Source organism: Phyllobates terribilis, unplaced genomic scaffold, assembly GCF_046119375.1.
Source record: "Phyllobates terribilis strain yellow unplaced genomic scaffold, ASM4611937v1 Scaffold_7__3_contigs__length_470593459, whole genome shotgun sequence".
In the NCBI taxonomy this organism is placed as follows: domain Eukaryota; kingdom Metazoa; phylum Chordata; class Amphibia; order Anura; family Dendrobatidae; genus Phyllobates; species Phyllobates terribilis.
This window is the reverse complement of record NW_027362767.1, coordinates 238,741,438-238,763,477: the sequence shown is the minus strand read 5'-3', so window position 1 is coordinate 238,763,477 and position 22,040 is coordinate 238,741,438. Positions and strand designations below refer to the sequence as shown.

Here is a 22,040-nt window from a genome sequence, read left to right as displayed (position 1 = left end):
GTTTTGACATTCCCTGGACCAATGAGAAGTGACCGGGGTGTGATCATGTGCAGCCTTCACAATCTGCACCAGGCAGGATCATCACTTCATGTTCGTCCTCAGTGCAGGGCAACAGGTAAGAAGTTTTATTGCCATAATCCCTACATAAATGATCATCATAGACAAATTTATATAGTGACAAAAAGCAGTCAATAAACTAATACTATGCCTATAGATATAAGTGAGAATGTATTAATGTGATTATCTGTAGAATGTACACTTCTATGCTTTTTTCAGTATTTTAGTTATTTGTACAATCTTCATTCTATTATTATTATTGTTATTATTATTATTGTTATTATAATTTATTTTATTCCTATTATTTTGATTACATTTTTATGTTTTATGGTTACTATTATTTTTATTGTTTTTTTAAATAATTTATTCCTATTATTTTTATATCTTTCTCATCATTTATTCCTTTTTTATATGTTTAGTATTTTTTCACAATCCATTAGTATTTTTTTTTCATCTGTTTTAACGTTAACAACCATTCCCACTTTTATTATTAATTTTTGTACTAGATTTTTTTTTTTCTTGTAACATACTTTAAATCTATTTTAGGATCTATAAATTTTAGAGCCTGATATATATTTCTCTTTTCACTCTCTAGATATTACATTATAATATATGATATGTGATACTATCAAAATTGTGTTAAATAATTTGATTAAAAAAATGCCTCAATGAATGTTATGATTATAAATTGACATTCTCCTATAAAGCAGAGCCGCAGTGCAGGGCTCCATAGGAGTACCCAGATGGCAGCGAAGGGGGCCACCAGTAGGACCATGGCTGCCATGGCCAACATTTACCCCTTGATCACTTTATGGGGGTGGCGATGGGTACCAGTGGATGCACACCAGCAACGAGTCCATTTGTATGGTGTTTTCAGTGATTGACAGCAGCATCCAAACAGTTAAGCAACAGTGATCACAGCTCACTCTGATCGCTTCTGTTAGCATCAAGTGCCAGCTGTATAACACATTCGGCAGATGCCAGGTATGGTGCAGACTCAGTTCCTGAGCCGGCATCATACACCCAACGTACGACAAACTATTACTGTATGTCATGAAGGGGTTTAACACCCGTGATATTTGAGGACCCCGTTGGGGCTTTTCCATTGGGGCCCACAAGTTATGCCATTGCTCTTATACCCTTGGGGAAGTGACAGATAGAAATAGGAATGAGGTTTTGGTGTTTTTGGCACAACTTAGGCTTTTTTTTGTTTTTAAAGAGAAATAAAATGGTTGAATTTTTAAACCAGAAACCCCACCCTCCACCACATGAAATTCAGTGCAGTAAAACTATAGGGTCAGCGTGTCCTTAAAGGCACTAAAATGCTGGAAACTGGCTTTATATCAGCCATATTATTACAGAATACTGTAGCCCTAGTTATTAAAAAGTTCCGCCAGTAATAGTCAATCCCACCAAAATGGTTCCAAAGAACATTTTAGGCCTCAATTATAAAAATTGGTCGTGTTGCCTATAGCAACCAATCACAGCACAGCTTTCAATTTACCAACGTAGTTTAAAAAATGAAAACTGAGCTCTGATTGGTTGTTATGGACAACAAGGCCTGTTTTGATAAAAGAAGCCTGCAGTGTTATTAGGGACCATTTTGGTGGGATTGACTATTACTTCCAGAGCTATTTATTAACTGAAGCAAAAGTATTCTGTTGTGACATGGCTGAAATAGTCTCAGGCGATCATAATACAGCCACATTTTATTCTCTTAGTGTCCTTTTTTAAGTCATTTTTACACATGACACCCTCAATCCCAAAGTGTATACATTGTGGGCTGTATAATAGGCCAACATGTCCTGGTGCTGGTGTCCGTCCCTTATAATATAGTAATAATAATAAATAAATAAATATATAGAGTATATACACAGATATGGGTGTATCAGCCGAGTCGGGCCTCGCTCAGTGTTATCTCCAGCCCTGTACATAGGGCGGTGTTGTGTTGATGTCACTGTCATGTAGTCCTTGTCTGGGTGCTGTTGACATCAGCAGAATTTGTGACTCTTCGGTATCTCCTCCGGAGCAGGCCGTCTGTTATCATTCTTACCTCCCCTCCTGATAAAGACTCTTTTCTAAGTAAAAATGGCAAATCAGACCTGACCAGATACAAATTTTACTAAGAGTTCAGACCTTCCTTCCCCCATAATAACACAAGTAGCCAATAGCAAAATGTAATAGGAGCCATATGCAGGGGTGTAATGGTAGCTGTCATACCTAGGGGGTCCAAGGTCCCCTCGGTCCCATAAGACATCAGTATTATGTCACACGTTCAGTATTCCGTCAGTATTTTACATCAGTATTTGTAAGCCAAAACCAGGAGTGGAATAATCAGAGGAAAAGTCTAATAGAAACACGTCACCACTTCTGTATATCTCAACCACTCCTGGTTTTGGCTTACAAATACTGATGTAAAATACTGACCAAATACTGATCGTGGCCTTACAAGTAGCACATGATAGGTAGGGGGCCCTGTTGCAGATTTTGCATTGGGGCCCCGGAGCTTAAATACGGCACAGTGATATATTCAGTACCTCTCCTTTCTTCGGCCTAGGCTAGGATACCTTTTGCTGTCTGCCATTGGGACTCATTTTCATTTTGAACCCATAGAAATGCCCTAAGTCGCACCAAGTATTGAACTCCCACTTGCTATGTGCCATTTAGAATCGTGATAGAAGAAGGGTCCAAGACCCAAATACACTTTTGGTATTAATTCTTCAGTCTTCAAAATGTCTGCTTGCTGTCAGTGAATGAAAATTAAAAATGTATTGCTCTTTCTGTGTATTGGAGCCAGCACTGGCAGACACAGACCAAAAAGGGCACCCGGGCAAGAACAGTGTTTGGGCCCTTTGCCGTCCAAGAGCTTATGCAAAATGCAAAATTTCACCTGCTTTTTAGGTGCAAATGGGCCCCCTTAGCTATTGGGCCCCTGTGCAGCTGCACATGTTGCACCAATGATATGTCCGCCCCTGGGGGCCAGTGGTGTAACTTGAAGCCTCAGTACAAAATCTCTATCTGGGCCTCCACTTATAATAGTTCTTTAATAGTATTGGTCTTCTTTTGGGCCCCACTAAGTTCCAGAACCCCGGTGTGACTGCAAACCCAGCACCCACTATAGTGACGCCCCTGATCAGAGCTTTCTATTCTAGCAACCCTCAGAATGCATGCCAAATGTGAACGTTTCTAGTCATTGACTTCAAGTGCAGATCTTGAAAACAGAAGCAAACAAACGATATTAGAAATTCACATGGCGTTTCAATATACAACCAATAAGCTTTATTTACAGCATTTTGCACTGAGATTTTAAAACGTTTGAATTTTGCGTTGCAAAATAAGCACATCTGATGAGTTTTTGCTGCGACACAAAAATGCACATAAAAGAAATTGGGGAAGAGTCATGGAAAAGCTGAATTTACAAAATGGTGCACATTTGTCATATTTTATAAAATGTCGTTTGTTTTGAAATAGTCACAAAAAAAGTTAGACACATTTTTATTCTTTAACTGTGCAAGGAATTTACAGCAAAAGAGAATGAACCACTACAAAATTCTTCAAATTTGCTATTCAGTGCCCTGGAAAAGCTGGGTAACGTGCTCTCATAGGAGTTGTAATGGTGGCCATAGTGGTTGTCACCCACCTTTCCAAAAAATATCAGCTGAATAGAGACTCAATGACTTGTATAATTTTTTTGGAATTAGATAGAAATGCTCTGTAATGTTTGTATAGGTTCTTGTACTTTCTGGCTCTCCTCCCCCCTCTGGCAGCCAACATTACAAATGGGGAAAGGCCTCTTACGTCATTGTAACTGGAAGTAAATTGTAGCCGCATTCCTCTTGAGCAAAGTACCAGATTAAACTGCACATGCAACATCATTGTTGGTTCAGTCATTCACTGCCCAGTGATATTATATGTACAGTAGCATTAACTTTTCCAAAAGTTTAAAAAAACATTCAAAATTCTACTATGAAAGTTTTAAGTCAAAAGACAGGGAGTTGAGACCCCCCATTCCAGACCCTCGTGTATTATCCAGTGGTGGGTGGCTACAATCACCCTATCAAAGGTAAAAAAATAAATAAATCGGTATGTGTTGCCCTTTCCGAGATCCGAAGCTTTTTCAGGTTTCCTACAATGCAGCCATGACAGGGTTTGTTTTTTTTTGCATTGACAAGCTGTAGTTTTAATTGGTGACATTGTGGGGTGTACATACAATGTTTTGGGTTTTTTTTTTTATTAATTTTACTTGCATTTTTGGGGGTAGATGCGCCTATCAAAAAACAGCAATTCTGTGCTTTCAATTTTGTTTTCTCTTTAGTCATTTATTTTATGGGTTAAATCATTTTTTGTTTTGATAGATTGGACTTTTACAGATACAGCGATACCAAATCTGCTTATATTTAATTTCTTTATTTTTGGATGGTGAAAAAATGGGAGATTAGAATTTTTATGTTTATTTTTATGTATTTTTTTAAAACATTTTATTTTATTTTGTATTACCCCTAGAGGATTTGAACCTGCGATCACTTGATTGATTGTACTTTATACTACAACACTGCAGTATATAGTAATTGTCACGGTCTCTTATAAAGCTCAGCCTGTGGCCAGGATTCACAGGAGCACTGAGATGGCGGTAATGGGGGTCTTCAGAAGACCTAGGTACCCCATTGGCACTCTGCTATGGTGTTGCGGGGAGCTGCAATACTACTCACGACCTATAGAGAGATGTGGCGCTGTTTTGCCAACTATTATTTTTCTAATATACACTGTGTTCCAAATTATTATGCAAATAATATTTTCTCAGATTTTCCCAAATTACCTATATGAATTGCAGTCATTGTAATTTTCCAGTCAAATAACTATTAGAGTACAATTGAAAGGTTTTTGTACAAACTGCCTATGATAACAGTATATTTTTAAAAAAATAAAAAACTCAAACTGCACTCAAAATGCATGTTCCAAATTATTATGCACAGCAGAGTTTTCAACCTTTTCATTTTAATAAAGAACAAAAAAAATGGTCATTTTTGAAATTATAAGCATTAGCAGGTTATTACAAACTGAAATCAAACAGTTTTCAACTCAAAACTTTATTCTAGGTGATGTTACATTTGCACATAGGACCGCTTGTTCGAAAGGAGCTTCTGAACTCTCTCGTCCATTGAATTTGTCAGGTTTTGGATGGTTTCTGCTTTAATTGTTTTGCATGAGGACAGAATACCCTCCCAGAGCTGTTGCTTAGATGTGAACTGCCTCCCGCCATCATAGACACTCCTTTTGATGATGCTCCAGAGGTTCTCAATGGGGTTGAGGTCAGGGGAGCATGGGTGCCACACCATAAGTTTGTCCCCTTTTATGCCCATAGCAGCCAGAGATGCAGATGTGTTATGTGCAGCATGAGACGGGGCATTATCATGCATGAAATGATCTCAATGGTCCAGATGGATGGAGTGGAGGATGGCTGGTTGATGGACACCCCATGCAAACACGGCTACGGCGCTAACAATGAGGAGGTGGAGTAATGTTTTGTGCTGGAATCATGGGGAGAGAGATTGTCGGCCCTTTTAGGATCCCTGAAGGGGTAAAGATGAACTCCATAATGTATGTTGAGTTTCTCAAACAGCACTTCCTTCCATGGTTCAAGAAGAAGAACCGTGTATTCCGCAGCAAGATCATTTTCATGCATGATAATGCCCCGTCTCATGCTGCACATAACACATCTGCATCTCTGGCTGCTGTGGGCATAAAAGGGGACAAACTTATGGTGTGGCACCTATGCTCCCCTGACCTCAACCCCATTGAGAACCTCTGGAGCATCATCAAAAGGAGTGTCTATGATGGCGGGAGGCAGTTCACATCTAAGCAACAGCTCTGGGAGGGTATTCTGTCCTCATGCAAAACAATTGAAGCAGAAACCATCCAAAACCTGACAAATTCAATGGACGAGAGAGTTCAGAAGCTCCTTTCGGACAAGGGGTCCTATGTGCAAATGTAACATCACCTAGAATAAAGTTTTGAGTTGAAAACTGTTTGATTTCAGTTTGTAATAACCTGCTAATGCTTATAATTTCAAAAATGACAATTTTTTTGTTCTTTATTAAAATGAAAAGGTTGAAAACTCTGCTGTGCATAATAATTTGGAACATGCATTTTGAGTGTAGTTTGAGTTTTTTATTTTTTTTTAAATATACTGTTATCATAGGCAGTTTGTATAAAAACCTTTCAATTGTACTCTAATAGTTATTTAACTGGAAAATTACAATGACTGCAATTCATATAGGTAATTTGGGAAAATCTGAGAAAATATTATTTGCATAATAATTTGGAACACAGTGTAGGTTCTTATAACTTAACCAATAGCATCTGATATCTTAAATGGAAACGAGTGTTTGACTTCAAGTATTACATTCCGCTCATCACCCTATCTTTAAATAAAAATACCGAGAACCATTTCTTCTCCTCTAGTCACACAGACTCTTGTACAGGACAGCCTGTGATCTGCCCCATGATCTGCTGGGTGTGACATGGTAGCACCACAGATAACACACTCTATTGGTGTTATCTCTTATGAACACTCTCATCACCCCAGTGAAAACTGCTGCCTCTGTCACTAAGATAGTCCCAGCCCAAAGATCTATTGCCACCTAAATAGCAAGGAAAGCATTTTGTCATACAGATTGTTTACATGGTGAACTGAGAACAACATTGATTTGTTGCTTCTTTGTGCCCATTTTGGTGCTGCTGAAGATAAACTTTGGACAGAATCAGTCTCCAACCCCTTCTGGCAGCAAACCATATAGTCTTATCTTATTTCCTTTGCAGAAGAAGTGTTCTTAGCTATACGGCCATGCTACTGCAGAGGCTGTGCTCCTTCTCTGATAATCATGGCAGAAGATTATATCTCTTGCCTACTCTGTAGTGAACAGAGTATCATTATTTAGGTACCTGGCTGTAAGGAGAATGACCATGTGTGACCAGCACTCAGCTCATTAGGTGGACGTGCACATTGCTCAACACTTTACACAGCAGGTGGCGCCATACTACACTGACCAGCAAAAGGGTAACAATGTTTTGAACTTTTGACTTTCAGGCTCCATATTTCACAATCTTCTACAGGTTTGAACGTGAGACTACCATCATTTTATAGACTTTTATCTTGGCTATCTCATACATAAATTTGACTTGCAACTATTTTGCATATGATTCTTGTCATGTCATTGTATTGTTACTGTTTTGCTCCATGGTGGTGGAAAAATCTTTTTCTACCTGTATACTACAAATTACAACCTGTTCTCACATTCCCTAGTAGCTCAGTGTGTTATTAGGTTGATTCCCAAGCGAAAGGTCACTGGCGCAAATTGAGGAGCAGCCATGAAGAAGATTTCCCAAGAAAAGAGAAACCGCATTATCCGGCTCATCGATAGCGGTCTCTCAGTCAAGAAAATTGCCAAACTGCGTCATGTGAGCGTCATGACAGTAGGAACAATATGAAATTAAGTCCATCCATTCAAAACCCAAGAGGTGGACAGCTAGGCAAAATATCGGAGTCAACAAGTCGGCTCATCACAAGGTCTCTCAGTTCTGGGGAGACAAACACAGCAGTGGAGGAGGCTTGTAAGCTTTGTAATAGTGAAATCACAGACGTCCATACAAGCACCATCTGACGCACGTTACACAAGTCTGGAATGGTGGCCCGAAAAAAAGGTGAAGAAGCCTCAACTTCAATATCGTCATAAGAAGCGTCGGCTCGAGTGTGTAAATAAGTAAGAAAAGTGGAAAGTGGAAGATTGGAAACGGGTGATTTGGAGCAATGAGACAAAAGTCAATAGACAAGGCTCTGATGGGTGCAAATGGGTCTGGAAGAAACAAGGGAAAAAAGGGGCTAATGGATCAAGAAATTTAAGGAACGGTCAAGTATGGTGGAGGAAGCCTGATGATATGGGGTTGTATCACAGCCAAAGGCGTTGGATACTTGACCAGGATCGATGGTGGTCTCAATGCTGAGCTATATGTGAGTATCCCACAAGACGAGTTACTTCATAAACTCGAGTACTATGGGTATGAAAAGGACGACATAGTGTTCCAGCAGGACAACGACCCGAAGCATATGTCGAGATTGGTGAGGAAATGGTTCAATGATAATAAAGTAGAGGTGCTGGATTGGCCACCACTGTCCCCAAACCTCAACCCAATCAAACACATGTGGGTAGAGTTAAAGGAAAAACTGTATACATATCCAAGTGAGTCGACCAGTTTGCACCAATTGTGGGAAGATGTAGAAGAGACCAGGGATCGGATTTCGGTCGAGACAAGCTTGAATCTAATTGAGAGCAAGAAGGATTCAGGCAGGGTTGAAAGCCAAAGGTGATTTACAAAATACTAACAAAAATTAAAATTTAGATTTTCAGGAGCAAAACAGTAACACTGCAGTGACATGACAAGAATCTGCATCATTAATCATATGCTAAATAGTTGCAAGTCAAATTTATGTATGAGATAGCCAAGATGATTGTCTATAAAACGATGGTAGTCTCACGTTGGAAGCAGTAGTAGATGATGAGATATGGAGCCGGAAAACCAAAGGTTCAAAACATTGTTACCCTTTTGCTCGTCAGTGTATGTAAGTAAATGTCATAACTCCATAATGAGTAAATCCATTACAGAGCGTTATGCAGCCCTCAATCGTCTCACAAAACATGATTGAACCTTTAAGATCACCCAACAATCTAATATATACAGTAGGTGTCACAATTTTACACTGACAGCAGATATTGGGGGAAAGAACGATGGAGCATGTTGTATTTTAGCATACATAATCCATACTTGCCAACTTTTGAAAATTGCCTAGTAATGCAGCCAAATGTTGGTGATCTTTGGTTGACCACAGACATATCGCTACCAGAGTAAGAGACAGAGCAGGGAGCCGATGGCTCTCTGTCCCACAACACTTTCCAACTGTATCCGCGTCCATGGATGCAGATAGAGTTGAAAGTCCGGGAGATTTGACAACTCCTTCAGGAAGAAATAAATAGTTGGCAAGTATTGCATAATCCTTTATACCAATGGGAAAAATAACTGCTTCTAGGGGCTGCCATTTTAATTTATTCAGAGAAGAGCAGGAGAATCTAGTCGGTACGTGAGTGTAAGTATACGAATTGAATAAATGCAGTCATGTGACTTCCCAATCGTGGAGCGAATACATTGCACATTGTCACGATTCTGCTGTCACATGCAGTGACTGCAAACTTTTCTTTTCAGACCACAAAACCCTTTAAAAGAACACTGTAAGCACAACCTGTACACTGTGTTATGCCCAATACAAGACATCTCTAATAGCCAAAATGTGTAACCACAAGCTGCTATGGAGCAATGGAGGTATTTCCTCTACTGTTTGTGTTTTCTCAATGGTTGTCATTTCAAAAAAACTCAAAACTATTACTCAAGGCTCCACACAACACGTGTAAGACACTAGAGGATTTGTTGTAATATCTAATGCTGTCACTGCTTCTTATTGCAGACACCGTAACGTGTGAACATGGCTTCTCTCATCAAACTCTGTCCCTTCTACACCCGGGACCCCTCGGTGTTCCTGCGGGTCGCTCAACCAATGATCCTGCGCAGTGCGGAGCGTTGTCCAGTCATGGTGACCCGTGCCTTGGCTACTTCTGCCACTAACCAGCAGAAGGTCAAGGACACTACATTGTCCCCTGGAGGTAAGGCATCTATCTTTGACAGTTATATTGTGACTTTCTTCAGTCCATGGACTTTACTTATGCTGTCCTATTGTACTTTATTAACTGAAATGTGCCCATCCAAATTTATATTGTCCATGATCGATAACATCAACTTTTAACGTTTCAGTCTCTTCCGGAGCCTCCAACCGGCGCACTCTGGCACAAGCGGCTCCTCAAGCTGCCACTGCCAATGCCAAGTGTCCTTTCATCGAGACAGAGATGGAGAAAGAAGACAGTTTCATCGTCCAGAAGGCCGGTCTGGAAGTTCAGGAGGATCTAAAGGCTTTCAAGACAGGTACAAACATTGCAAATGGAGATTGGATGGATGTCATAAAATGAGTTATGGCTAGGACGGAAAATATGGAAAGAAAATGTTCAAGATGAGATTTAGTATAGTGAGTGACCATGCCAAGACTCCACAGGTGCATGGATATTAGGTGGTGCCACCTAATCTCTATAGTGTCAGGTTACATCAGGAACCATTCTTGGTGCCATCCATGTTGGAATGAAGGGGTTACTTTATTAGATTGACATTGTTTTTTGAGGGGAGGCTTGTATATTTTGGATCCTAGGTGTCGTTAGTCTATGACCCCAGATCTAAATCTACAAACACGGTCAAACTGAGATGATATTAATTAATACGACTGTACCAGAGGTAGATGGACTGGCCCGCCAAATAAACTTATGGTGGGCCCAGTCTTTGACACAATAATGGATCCCAAAGATCCATCAGAAGACAACACCATTTGTAACTGACTTTAGAGCCAATCGTTTTCCAGTATGGTGAATTCATAAATAATCTACTATATGTTATGAATTGTACATGTTCTTTATAGAGGATAGACCCTCAGATTTATTTCCTCTGGTGGAGCTAGAAAGTATTTACCTACCTACAGGGCCGGATCCAGGTTTTTGTGGGCCCAGAGCGGAAGAGTCTCAGTGGCCCCTTTAACACATATCACGATTCATGATGCACAGATAAAGCGGACAAATATAGGTATACAACACAGGGCCCAGCCTGCCCCCTCATCCTTCACATATGCAGACATGCACGCACACACAGTACGCAGACATGCACGCACACACAGTACGCAGACATGCACACGCACACACACACAGTACACAGACATGCACACACAGTACGCAGACATGCACACGCACACACACACAGTACAGACATGCACACACAGTACGCAGGCATGCACATGCACACACACACAGTACACAGACATGCACACACAGTACGCAGACATGCACACGCACACACACACAGTACAGACATGCACACACAGTACGCAGGCATGCACATGCACACACACACAGTACACAGACATGCACACACAGTACGCAGACATGCACACGCACACACACACAGTACACAGACATGCACACACGCACAGTACGCAGACATGCACATGCACACACACACAGTACGCAGACATGCACATGCACACACACACAGTACGCAGACATGCACGCACACACAGTACGCAGACATGCACGCACACACAGTACGCAGACATGCACACGCACACACACACAGTACACAGACATGCACACACAGTACGCAGACATGCACACACACACAGTACAGACATGCACACACAGTACGCAGGCATGCACATGCACACACACACAGTACACAGACATGCACACACAGTACGCAGACATGCACACGCACACACACACAGTACACAGACATGCAGACATGCACATACACAGTACGCAGACATGCACACGCACACACACACAGTACGCAGACATGCACATGCACACACACACAGTATACAGACATGCACACACACAGTACGCAGACATGCACACGCATACACACACAGTACACAGACATGCAGACATGCACACACACAGTACGCAGACATGCACACGCACACACACACAGTATACAGACATGCAGACATGCACACACACAGTACGCAGACATGCACACGCACACACACACACAGTATACAGACATGCAGACATGCACACGCACACACACAGTATACAGACATGCACACACACAGTACGCAGACATGCACACGCACACACACACAGTATACAGACATGCAGACATGCACACACACAGTACGCAGACATGCACACGCACACACACACACAGTATACAGACATGCAGACATGCACACGCACACACACAGTATACAGACATGCAGACATGCACACACACAGTACGCAGACATGCACATGCACACACACAGTACACATACATGCGCACACAGTACGTAGACATGCACACGCACACACACACAGTACACAGACATGCACACACAGTACGCAGACATGCACACCCACACACACACAGTACACAGACATGCACACACAGTACGCAGGCATGCACACGCACACACACACAGTACACAGACATTCACACACAGTACGCAGACATGCACACGCACACACACACAGTACACAGACATGCAGACATGCACACACACAGTACGCAGACATGCACACGCACACACACACAGTATACAGACATGCAGACATGCACACACACAGTACGCAGACATGCACACACACACAGTACGCAGACATGCACACACACAGTACGCAGACATGCACACGCACACACACACAGTATACAGACATGCAGACATGCACACACACAGTACGCAGACATGCACACGCACACACACACAGTATACAGACATGCAGACATGCACACACACAGTACGCAGACATGCACACACACACACAGTATACAGACATGCAGACAAGCACACACATGCACAGTACGCAAACATGCACACACATACGTTATGCAGACATGCTCAAACACAGTACACAGACGTGCACACTCAAGCAGGCATGCACACACATACACAAATGCACATGGGACACAAATATTCACAAATACAATACGCAGACACGCACATACACAAACATATACACAAATACGTACACATACAGACATATATACATATTTGAACACAAATTCTTAAAAACACATATAAAATAGACATAAATATATATACACAGTCATACACACTGACATACACAGACATTCACATCACACATGCACACACACACACACACTAGAAATATTTTTAATATGGGGATTGGGGAACCTGGCAACAAGCCTCGCTCACCTGCCCCCCACCTGTGTCCCATCCAGCTCCTCAGGCATGTGGCTGTGCAGGGCCGCCGGCGCATGTTTGATGGCTGTTACAGACATGGCCCTGGTCCATCAGGGGGGCCTGCTCACCGTTGGGGCCCGGGCCGCTCCCCCGGCATCTGTGCAGGACCGCCGGCGCTGTTTGAGTGCTGTCACTTTACCAGACATGGCCGTGCGCAGTGCGCTGTGCGGCTGTGGCTGGTAGTAATGACGCAGTAGGGGCGACACACAAGCAAAATTAGAGGTGAAGTGCCGACCCTGCCGTATCATTACTACCAAACACAGCCGCACTGCGCGCAGCCATGTCTGGTGAAGTGACAGCACTCAAACAGCACCAGAGCTCCAGCACAGATGCTTGGAGAGCAGCCCGGCCCTCGACGGCAAGTGGACCCCCCTGATGGTCCAGGGCCCAGCACTTGCCCGGGTGCACCGGGTGCTGATGCCGGCCCTGCTTACTTATAAAAGTCTGATAGTCAGCTGTTAAAAAAGGTATGGTAATAGATAAAGAATCAATAAAATGATCTATACTTCGATGAGCAGATCAAAACGTAGTTTAACCCTATTTATCTGTTCACCAGATGTTCTAAGTTCTCTGCTGTATGAAGTCAAGTCAAACTTGAAGAAGAAGTTCTATGGTGACTTGGACTCCCCCAAAAAAGTGAACCTTGGAACTGGGGCTCCTCTCATCCCAACTCATCTGATTAAAGAAAACATGTCAGGTATACTAATAGTGTTCTCAAAAAAGTTGTCGGTAAATCAGAATAACCGAGTATTGATGACGTTTCATTTGCTCATCAGGTGGAGCTGCCTTTGGCTACGATGAGTTCTTTAACCGGAGGATTGAGGAGAAGAAACAGGACTACACGTATCGGGTGTTCAAGACTGTGAACCGTAAGGCCAATGCCTACCCGTTTGCTGAGGATTTCTCTGACCTCCAGGGAAAAAAGAAGGAAGTGTCCGTTTGGTGCAGCAATGATTACCTGGGCATGAGCAGGCACCCTCGGGTGCTTAAAGCTATTTCGTAAGTACAGAAAGGCATTAGCATTTGTCCAGGAGGACTGTACATAAAAAGGTGATTGTGTATTGTAGTCCATTCACACTTTTGCTTGACAAGCTCGTTGTCAGATGGAAATCTATGGGTCACACAGGTTGTTTTTCTTGCAAATTTTGGAGGACATTCCAATTCCAAAATTTTCCCTCCCATTCAACTCGCTGTTCAAATGACACAGAATTTTCAGCAACTTATTTAATATCTGCAACGAAAAAAAGAAACAGTCTGTCATTTTTTGACCCGGATTTCATGCAAATCTTTCCCATTTAACACAGGGATCTAAGGAGTAAGGTTTCTCCTTGTGGAGAGTGACAAGTCAGATCTGGCATGCCAGTATGAGGAGACTTAAACGCCTTCCTTGCTCCTTTGGGAAATTAAATATACAAATTGTCTCTTCAGAGAGGAAGAGGACTTAAACTCCTATAGCGCCATCTATTGGAAGCAGCAATCAATATCAACCCTTTAACGAGCCTTGCCATATGACTTAGGATAACAGCCAAACCAGAATCCCAATTTGCAGACACAGTGTTTCGGGGTATTGCCCCTCATCAGTGCAAAGTAGATCACCTAGCCAAGTTAAGTCTCATATTTTGCACTGACGAGGGGCAATACCCCGAAACAGTGTCTGTTTTTAGCCCCTATTAGATCAATTGGAAAATCTTGTTAAATATCCACTTGTGAATGCTTGTTTTTTTATGCTGATTCCCAGTTGGAAGAGCACAATCTGTTGCACTAACAAGTGAAATATGGTGCACTCCGGAACACGTCTGTTTCCGTATGGGTAGAGGCACTTGATTAACTATTATATGCCATCTTGCTGGAAAACTAGTGATTAGTTCATAATGATAATTGTAATATTATGAAATCTCATTGTTTTCTCACCAGGGAGACTCTTAAGGAGCACGGAGCTGGAGCAGGTGGAACTAGGAACATTTCTGGCACCAGCAAATACCATGTGGACCTGGAATGTGAATTAGCGGATCTGCACCACAAGGACGCAGCGCTGCTCTTCTCCTCCTGCTTTGTAGCCAACGACTCCACTCTGTTCACTTTGGCAAAGATGTTACCAGGTTGGTAAAATGCGTCTGCAGACTTCACTACTATGAATGTTCCCCAGTCATCATATTATTGCACAAGATAAGGTAAACTGAGTCCTTTACAGCAATTTGCAAAATTAAAAGTGGTAAACTCCAGCATGGTTAATCTGTTGCCTTCATGATAGTAAGAAATAATGAAAAGGGAAAGGGAGGAGAAAGAAGAAGAATTGAGGGAAGAGTAGAAGGTAAGGGAAAAGAAAACAGACGAGAGAAGAAACGACAACAGAAGGGAGATGGGGAGAAAGGAGAAGGGCTGTGTGGAGAAGAGAGGAGAACTAGAGGATAAGAAGGGGAAAAGAGGGAAGAAGAATTGAGGGAAGAGTAGATAGTAAGAGAGAAGGCAGAGGAGAGAAGAGGAGAAGGGATGTGTGGAGAAGAGAGGAGAACCAGAGGATGAGAAGGGGAAAAGAGGGAAGATGGATTGAGGGAAGAGTAGATGATAAGAGAGAAGGCAGAGGAGAGAAGAGGAGAAGGAATGTGTGGAGAAGAGAGGAGAACCAGAGGATAAGAAGGGGAAAAGAGGGAAGAAGAATTGAGGGAAGAGTAGATGGTAAGAGAGAAGGCAGAGGAGAGAAGAGGAGAAGGGATGTGTGGATAAGAGAGGAGAACCAGAGGATATGAAGGGGAAAAGAGGGAAGATGGATTGAGGGAAGAGTTTATGGTAAGAGAGAAGGCAGAGGAGAGAGGAGGAGAAGGGATGTGTGGAGAAGAGAGGAGAACCAGAGGATAAGAAGGGGAAAAGAGGGAAGATGGATTGAGGGAAGAGTAGATGGTAAGAGAGAAGGCAGAGGAGAGAAGAGGAGAAGGAATGTGTGGAGAAGAGAGGAGAACCAGAGGATAAGAAGGGGAAAAGAGGGAAGAAGAATTGAGGGAAGAGTAGATGGTAAGAGAGAAGGCAGAGGAGAGAAGAGGAGAAGGGATGTGTGGATAAGAGAGGAGAACCAGAGGATATGAAGGGGAAAAGAGGGAAGATGGATTGAGGGAAGAGTAGATGATAAGAGAGAAGGCAGAGGAGAGAAGAGGAGAAGGGATGTATGGAGAAGAGAGGAGAACCAGAGGATGAGAAGGGGAAAAGAGGGAAGATGGATTGAGGGAAGAGTAGATGGTAAGAGAGAAGGCAGAGGAGAGAAGAGGAGAAGGAATGTGTGGAGAAGAGAGGAGAACCAGATGATAAGAAGGGGAAAAGAGGGAAGAAGAATTGAGGGAAGAGTAGATGGTAAGAGAGAAGGCAGAGGAGAGAAGAGGAGAAGGGATGTGTGGATAAGAGAGGAGAACCAGAGGATATGAAGGGCAAAAGAGGGAAGATGGATTGAGGGGAGAGTAGATGATAAGAGAGAAGGCAGAGGAGAGAAGAGGAGAAGGAATGTGTGGAGAAGAGAGGAGAACCAGAGGATGAGAAGGGGAAAAGAGGGAAGATGGATTGAGGGAAGAGTAGATGGTAAGAGAGAAGGCAGAGGAGAGAAGAGGAGAAGGAATGTGTGGAGAAGAGTGAAGAGCAGAAGATAAGAATGGGGGGAGAGGAAAAATGGATTGAGGGAAGAGTAGAGAATAAGAGAGGATAAGTCAGATGAGAGAAGTAACCACAGCAGAAGGGAGAGGGGGAGAGAGGAGAAAGGATGTGTGGATAAGAGACAGAGCAGAGGATAAGGAGGGGAGAAGAGGGAATAAGGATTGATGGAAGAGTAGAGGGTAACAGAGGAGAAGGCCAACAAGAAAAGAGACAACAGCAGAAAGGGGAGAGAGGAGAGAAGAGGAGAAGGGATGTGTAGATAAGAAAGGAGAGCAGAGGATAAGAAGGTGAGGAGAGGGAAGAAGAGGGATGAAGAGTGAAATAAGGAATGGAGAAGAGAGATGGGAGAGCTGGAGAGAAAAAAAAGAAAGGAAGGAGAAAAAATGGGAAGTACTGTAGATTAAAGGATAATGGAGAGGATAAGGGAATAAATGGATGAGGAAAGGAGAGGATAAAGGAAATGAGGTGAAGGGTGGATATAAAGTCAGAGGAGAGGAGAGAAAAGGGAACTAGAGGGGTGGAGAACAGGAGGGAATGTAGGAGAGTTGGGAGGAAGAGAGAAGAATGGAAGAGAAAAGGGGAATAAAAGAGGGAAGTAGAGAAAAGGAGAATGGAGAGGAGAAGAAAAGGGAAGGAAGAAGAGTGAGTGAGGAGTGGAGAGGATCTGTCAGTATCTTCCGCACATTATGAGGCTGGAGTCCCACGTAGCAGTTCACTAGCACGGATCCGAGATGTGACTGCTACATAAAAGTCGCAGGAGCCTTCCGCTGTATCATTAGAAATTAATTGTAAATTGTTTGCTCATCGTTAATAGCCAAACGAATCTGCAGAAACCACGTGGCCATTACCAGTAAGCCAGCCATCTGTAATTCATTCCTAACAATACAGCGGAAAGCCTTTATAAAGTAGCCACATCTTAGACGCGTGCATCCACCGCTGCATGGGACCCCAGCTTCGAGACGCTTCTGCTCCCCCCAAACACAGGTGCAGTAGAAGGCTGCCCATATAATGTTAGTTTGATCTGCAAATAAAATGGTCACTAAACAAAAACGTGAATGTTTATAATTACAAAACAGGTAAAATATCCAGTAAAGCCGCTAATATAATCCTGGGAGCAATAGCCACAGTCAGGTGAACAGCACAAGAAAGGAAACGATCCGCTTTAGTTTTTGTTGTTCTCATTTGTCCCTTTCCATTTCGGAGATTGTACTAAAATAAAAACTCGTGTTTGTCTTTGTTTTCAGGCTGTGAGATTTACTCTGATGCTGGAAACCATGCGTCTATGATCCAGGGCATCCGAAACAGCGGGGTGACAAAATACGTCTTCCGCCATAATGACCCCGCACATCTTGAAGAACTGCTCCGTAAATCTGACCCTAAAACGCCCAAGATTGTCGCCTTTGAGACTGTCCACTCTATGGACGGTATGTTCTCAATACAATGACAAATTATGCTTTCTATTTCAATGCCAGTGAATACATATTTAATTTCTCAGATATTTATCAGCTTTCCTGTGAATAGGAGATAATAATGCATTATGAGATATCCCCTTTTAATTACTGCAATATCACAAAAGTGCAATGTGGTCGTATTTCTGCACCTCAATTACAGCAGCAGATCCCGGACCAACCGCTGGTTTGATCACCCAAAATACCATCATCAGATTTCTTTACGATGCCGTTGATCCCTCTGTCGGACCAGGATTCGTAATAATCTATTTATTGCTTAACCATCATTTCTTACATGACTTCCAGGAGCGATCTGCCCCCTGGAGGAGATGTGTGATGTAGCGCACAAATATGGCGCCTTGACATTTGTGGATGAAGTGCACGCGGTGGGGCTTTACGGGGTGCGGGGTGCAGGAGTGGGAGAAAGAGACGGCGTCATGCACAAGATGGACATCATCTCGGGAACACTGGGTAAGTTAAAGTGTAATTCCTAAAGTATTAACTTACTGATCGCTGACCACTGGGACCCCCAATGATCCTGAGATTGGGGCCCCAAACCCAGACTCTGCAGAGCCCAGTCTTGAATGGAGCAGAGGTGCGCATGTTCGATGTACTCCTCTCCATTCATTGTCTATGGGACTGTGGGAAATAGCACTGCACTCGGCTTTCTCCGACAGTCCCATAGACAATGAATAGAGACAATTGCTTGCAATACAATTCCATACAGCTTCTGTATAGACTTGACCCTCATTGCTACCACTAACGCTCTACTGTTCCTCCTCCAGGGAAGGCATTTGGCTGTGTCGGTGGCTATGTGGCTAGTACAGCTTCCCTCATAGATACAGTGCGCTCTTACGCTGCCGGATTCATTTTTACAACCTCTCTGCCCCCAATGGTGCTCGCCGGAGCTGTGGAGTCTGTGCGCGTACTGAAAAGTGAGGAGGGACAAGCTCTGCGCCGTGCCCACCAGCGCAATGTCAAGCACATGCGCCAACTGCTCATGGATGCTGGGCTGCCTGTCATCAACTGCCCCAGCCACATCATCCCCATACGGGTAAGAGGGCGCCCCTACAGGTACGGCTCTGTATAGCACTATCATACGGGGATGAGTGGATGGATAACTCATTCTGTTCCACACCAGGTTGGAAATGCCGCGGTGAACACCAGGATCTGTGACATCCTTCTGTCTGAGTACAACATTTACGTCCAGGCCATCAATTACCCGACCGTTCCCCGTGGAGAAGAGTTGTTGCGGCTGGCTCCTTCCCCGCACCACACTCCTGACATGATGACTTATTTTGTGGGTAAGAAAATAGTCACCAGTAGGAGTGCGAGATCAGACTACACAGTTTTGTTTTAACCTACACCTGGATATTGAGTATCTAAAAACCACTCGCAGAAAAGTCTAAAATCAATTATATTTTATTGACAACACTACACTAAAAATCATGCATCCCAAAAAATGATACATGTATAGAGATGAGGATTATTCAAGTCAAGAAACAAGTAGTGATGGTAACCAAGGTAAGTTTCCAAATATACTGACAGTCAAATTTGCTTATATCCGTACAAAATCTGAAAAGTAGCCACCAGCAGACTATAATGATTGTTTAATCTCTAGTGGACATCAGTCGATCAGGCGTAATTACTTATAAGCAATGGGTACATCAATATCCAACTTACCCATAGTGGTATGTGCGACCACCACAACCATCCCGACGCACGTTTCGCACTCAATGCTTTCTCAACAATATATACGTTTTGAATATTTGCATAAGTACACAGTTTTGTTTGTAGTCTGTAACCATGGAAACTTATAAGTCTGCAGCTGTATACACAAAACGGCAGTTGTTTTCTTGAATAACTCAAGGCTATTTGTGTACACACTCTTTAACCCTTTAAGGACCCAAATATTTTTAATTTTTGTCCCTTCGTTCCTTTCATCTCCTTCTTTTTAGGGACCTTTTCGAAAAAAAAATTGTGTTTTATCTTGACATTTTCTGAAAACCGGAACCTTTTTATTTTCCCATTGACAAAGCGAGGTTTTGGGGTTTTATTTGTGTACTGAGCTGAAGCTTTTACCGATACCATTTTGGGATATACATTACATTTTCATTGCTTTTTATTGTATTTTTTTCAGGGAAATATGAAGATCAAGAAAAGCAGCAATTCTGTAATTTTGATCTTTGTTTTTTCTTTTAAGTGTTTGATGTGCAGTTTAAATAATTTTATATTTTTATAGATCGGACTTTTTTGGGCTCAACTATACCAAATATGTTTTTTTAAGTATTATTTTTTTAATGTCTTTAGTTTTTTAATGTGGAAAATGGATGCGATCTAAACTACCGTATATATTTTTTATTTTAGTTTTTTTTACTTTATTTTTATTTTTACTTCCTTTCTTTTTTTTTAGTCTCCCTAGAATACTTGAACCTGTGATTGTTTGATCGCTTATACTATATGCTGCAATACCGTAGTACATGCAGTATATAGTTAAATCAACATTCTCCTATGAAGCCCTGGCACACATTTGGCTTCATAGCAGGACCAAGGTGGCAGCCATGGGGGCCTTCAGCAGACCCCTAGCTTCAAAGGGAATTCATCTGAACCAAAGGACCTCCTCCTCACAGGGGCCGATGAGTGCCAGTGCAGAGTGATTGACAGCAATGGTTAAACAGCAGTGATCTGAGTTGGATCTTGTTGCTGCTGTTACATGCAGATGCAGCCTATCTAACACAGCCCGCATCTGCTGGATTTAGTGCAGGCTCAGTTCCTGAGCCTTCACCGTAAACCCCCTGCAACCATATGACATAAATTTATGTTATTTGGTCATGAGGGGATTATTGTGGTGCTGCCAAAATATCATCTGTCAGGAAAGACCCCATAAATAATAGATGTTCGTCCTACAATAACCCGATGTGCATAGTGGCCTAAACTTTTTCATTAATTTCCACAGAGCGTCTGGTTGAAACTTGGAAGGAAGCCGGGATGCCGCTACAGTCACCATCTGCTGCTGAGTGCAACTTCTGCCACCGCCCCCTACACTTTGACCTGATGAGCGAGTGGGAACGTACATACTTTGGAAACATGGAGCCTAAATACATCACTATGTATGCATAAGCCTGCACGGAGAGCCTCTACACACCGATGCTAGCAGTCCTTCTACAAAACTGCCCCTACCTACGTACACAGTCCCATTGGCTAATCAAAGTATTGAAATCTGAGATACTCAGCTGACTGACGTGGCTATACTGCAACATAATCTGTTAGGTGGCTTAAAGGGGACCTGTCACGTGCCAAAAATATGTATATTTTTTTACTCGGTGTAAATGCCGCTGTTCTCCTGAATCTGGCGATGTTTTTCTTTTCTTCCTGCGCCTCTCCATTCCTGAGATATGGTTTCCTCTTCTCCTTATATACATTTACTCTTGTTAGCTAAGTGGGCGTGGTCATCCACTATTCTCTGTGGGCGTCTTCTTGAGTGTCACGCCCACTTTACTTACATGGAAGAAGGGGTCATATCTCAGGATCGAAGAGGCGCAGGAACAAAAGAAAAACAGCACCGGATTCAGGAGAACAGCGGCATTTACACCAGGTCAAACAATTACATAATTATGGCAAGCGACAGATCCCCTTTAACACTTAGTGGACTCGTTTAGTCTAACATAATTGCTATTTTTTACCTTCTATCACCACAAATACCAAAATATTACAATCTAGCGTCAGTAGTAAGGTATTTGCATATAGTGCGGCCGATTTATCAAAACTCACAGCTGCCCATGGTAACCAATCACTGTGCAGCTTTCATTTTTACTAGCAATATATAAATTGAAAGCTGAGCTCTGATTGGTTACAATGAGCAATAGAGAGACCTTTTTTTTTTTTTAGACAGTTTTGATAAATGAGTTTTGATATGAATCAACAGCATATAATAGATGGATCGCCACGTCTGGGCTGCGGGTGTGTTTGAGATGTTCACACGTCAACTGACAATAAAGTTTTCTGCAACATTA

The 22,040-nt window shown here is 42.5% G+C and overlaps 1 protein-coding gene across 1 annotated transcript; it reads left to right on the top strand.

Annotated features, from left to right (window-relative positions):
- LOC141154279 (5-aminolevulinate synthase, erythroid-specific, mitochondrial-like) lies at positions 1 to 22,040 on the top strand. The gene is made up of 11 exons (XM_073639925.1): positions 1 to 115; positions 9,572 to 9,767; positions 9,916 to 10,083; positions 13,500 to 13,640; positions 13,720 to 13,942; positions 14,858 to 15,042; positions 17,824 to 18,003; positions 18,334 to 18,498; positions 18,813 to 19,081; positions 19,169 to 19,331; positions 20,984 to 22,040. Exons 2-11 carry the CDS (start codon positions 9,590 to 9,592, stop codon positions 21,145 to 21,147), a joined length of 1,836 nt encoding a protein of 611 aa, XP_073496026.1. The 5' UTR covers positions 1 to 115; positions 9,572 to 9,589; the 3' UTR covers positions 21,148 to 22,040.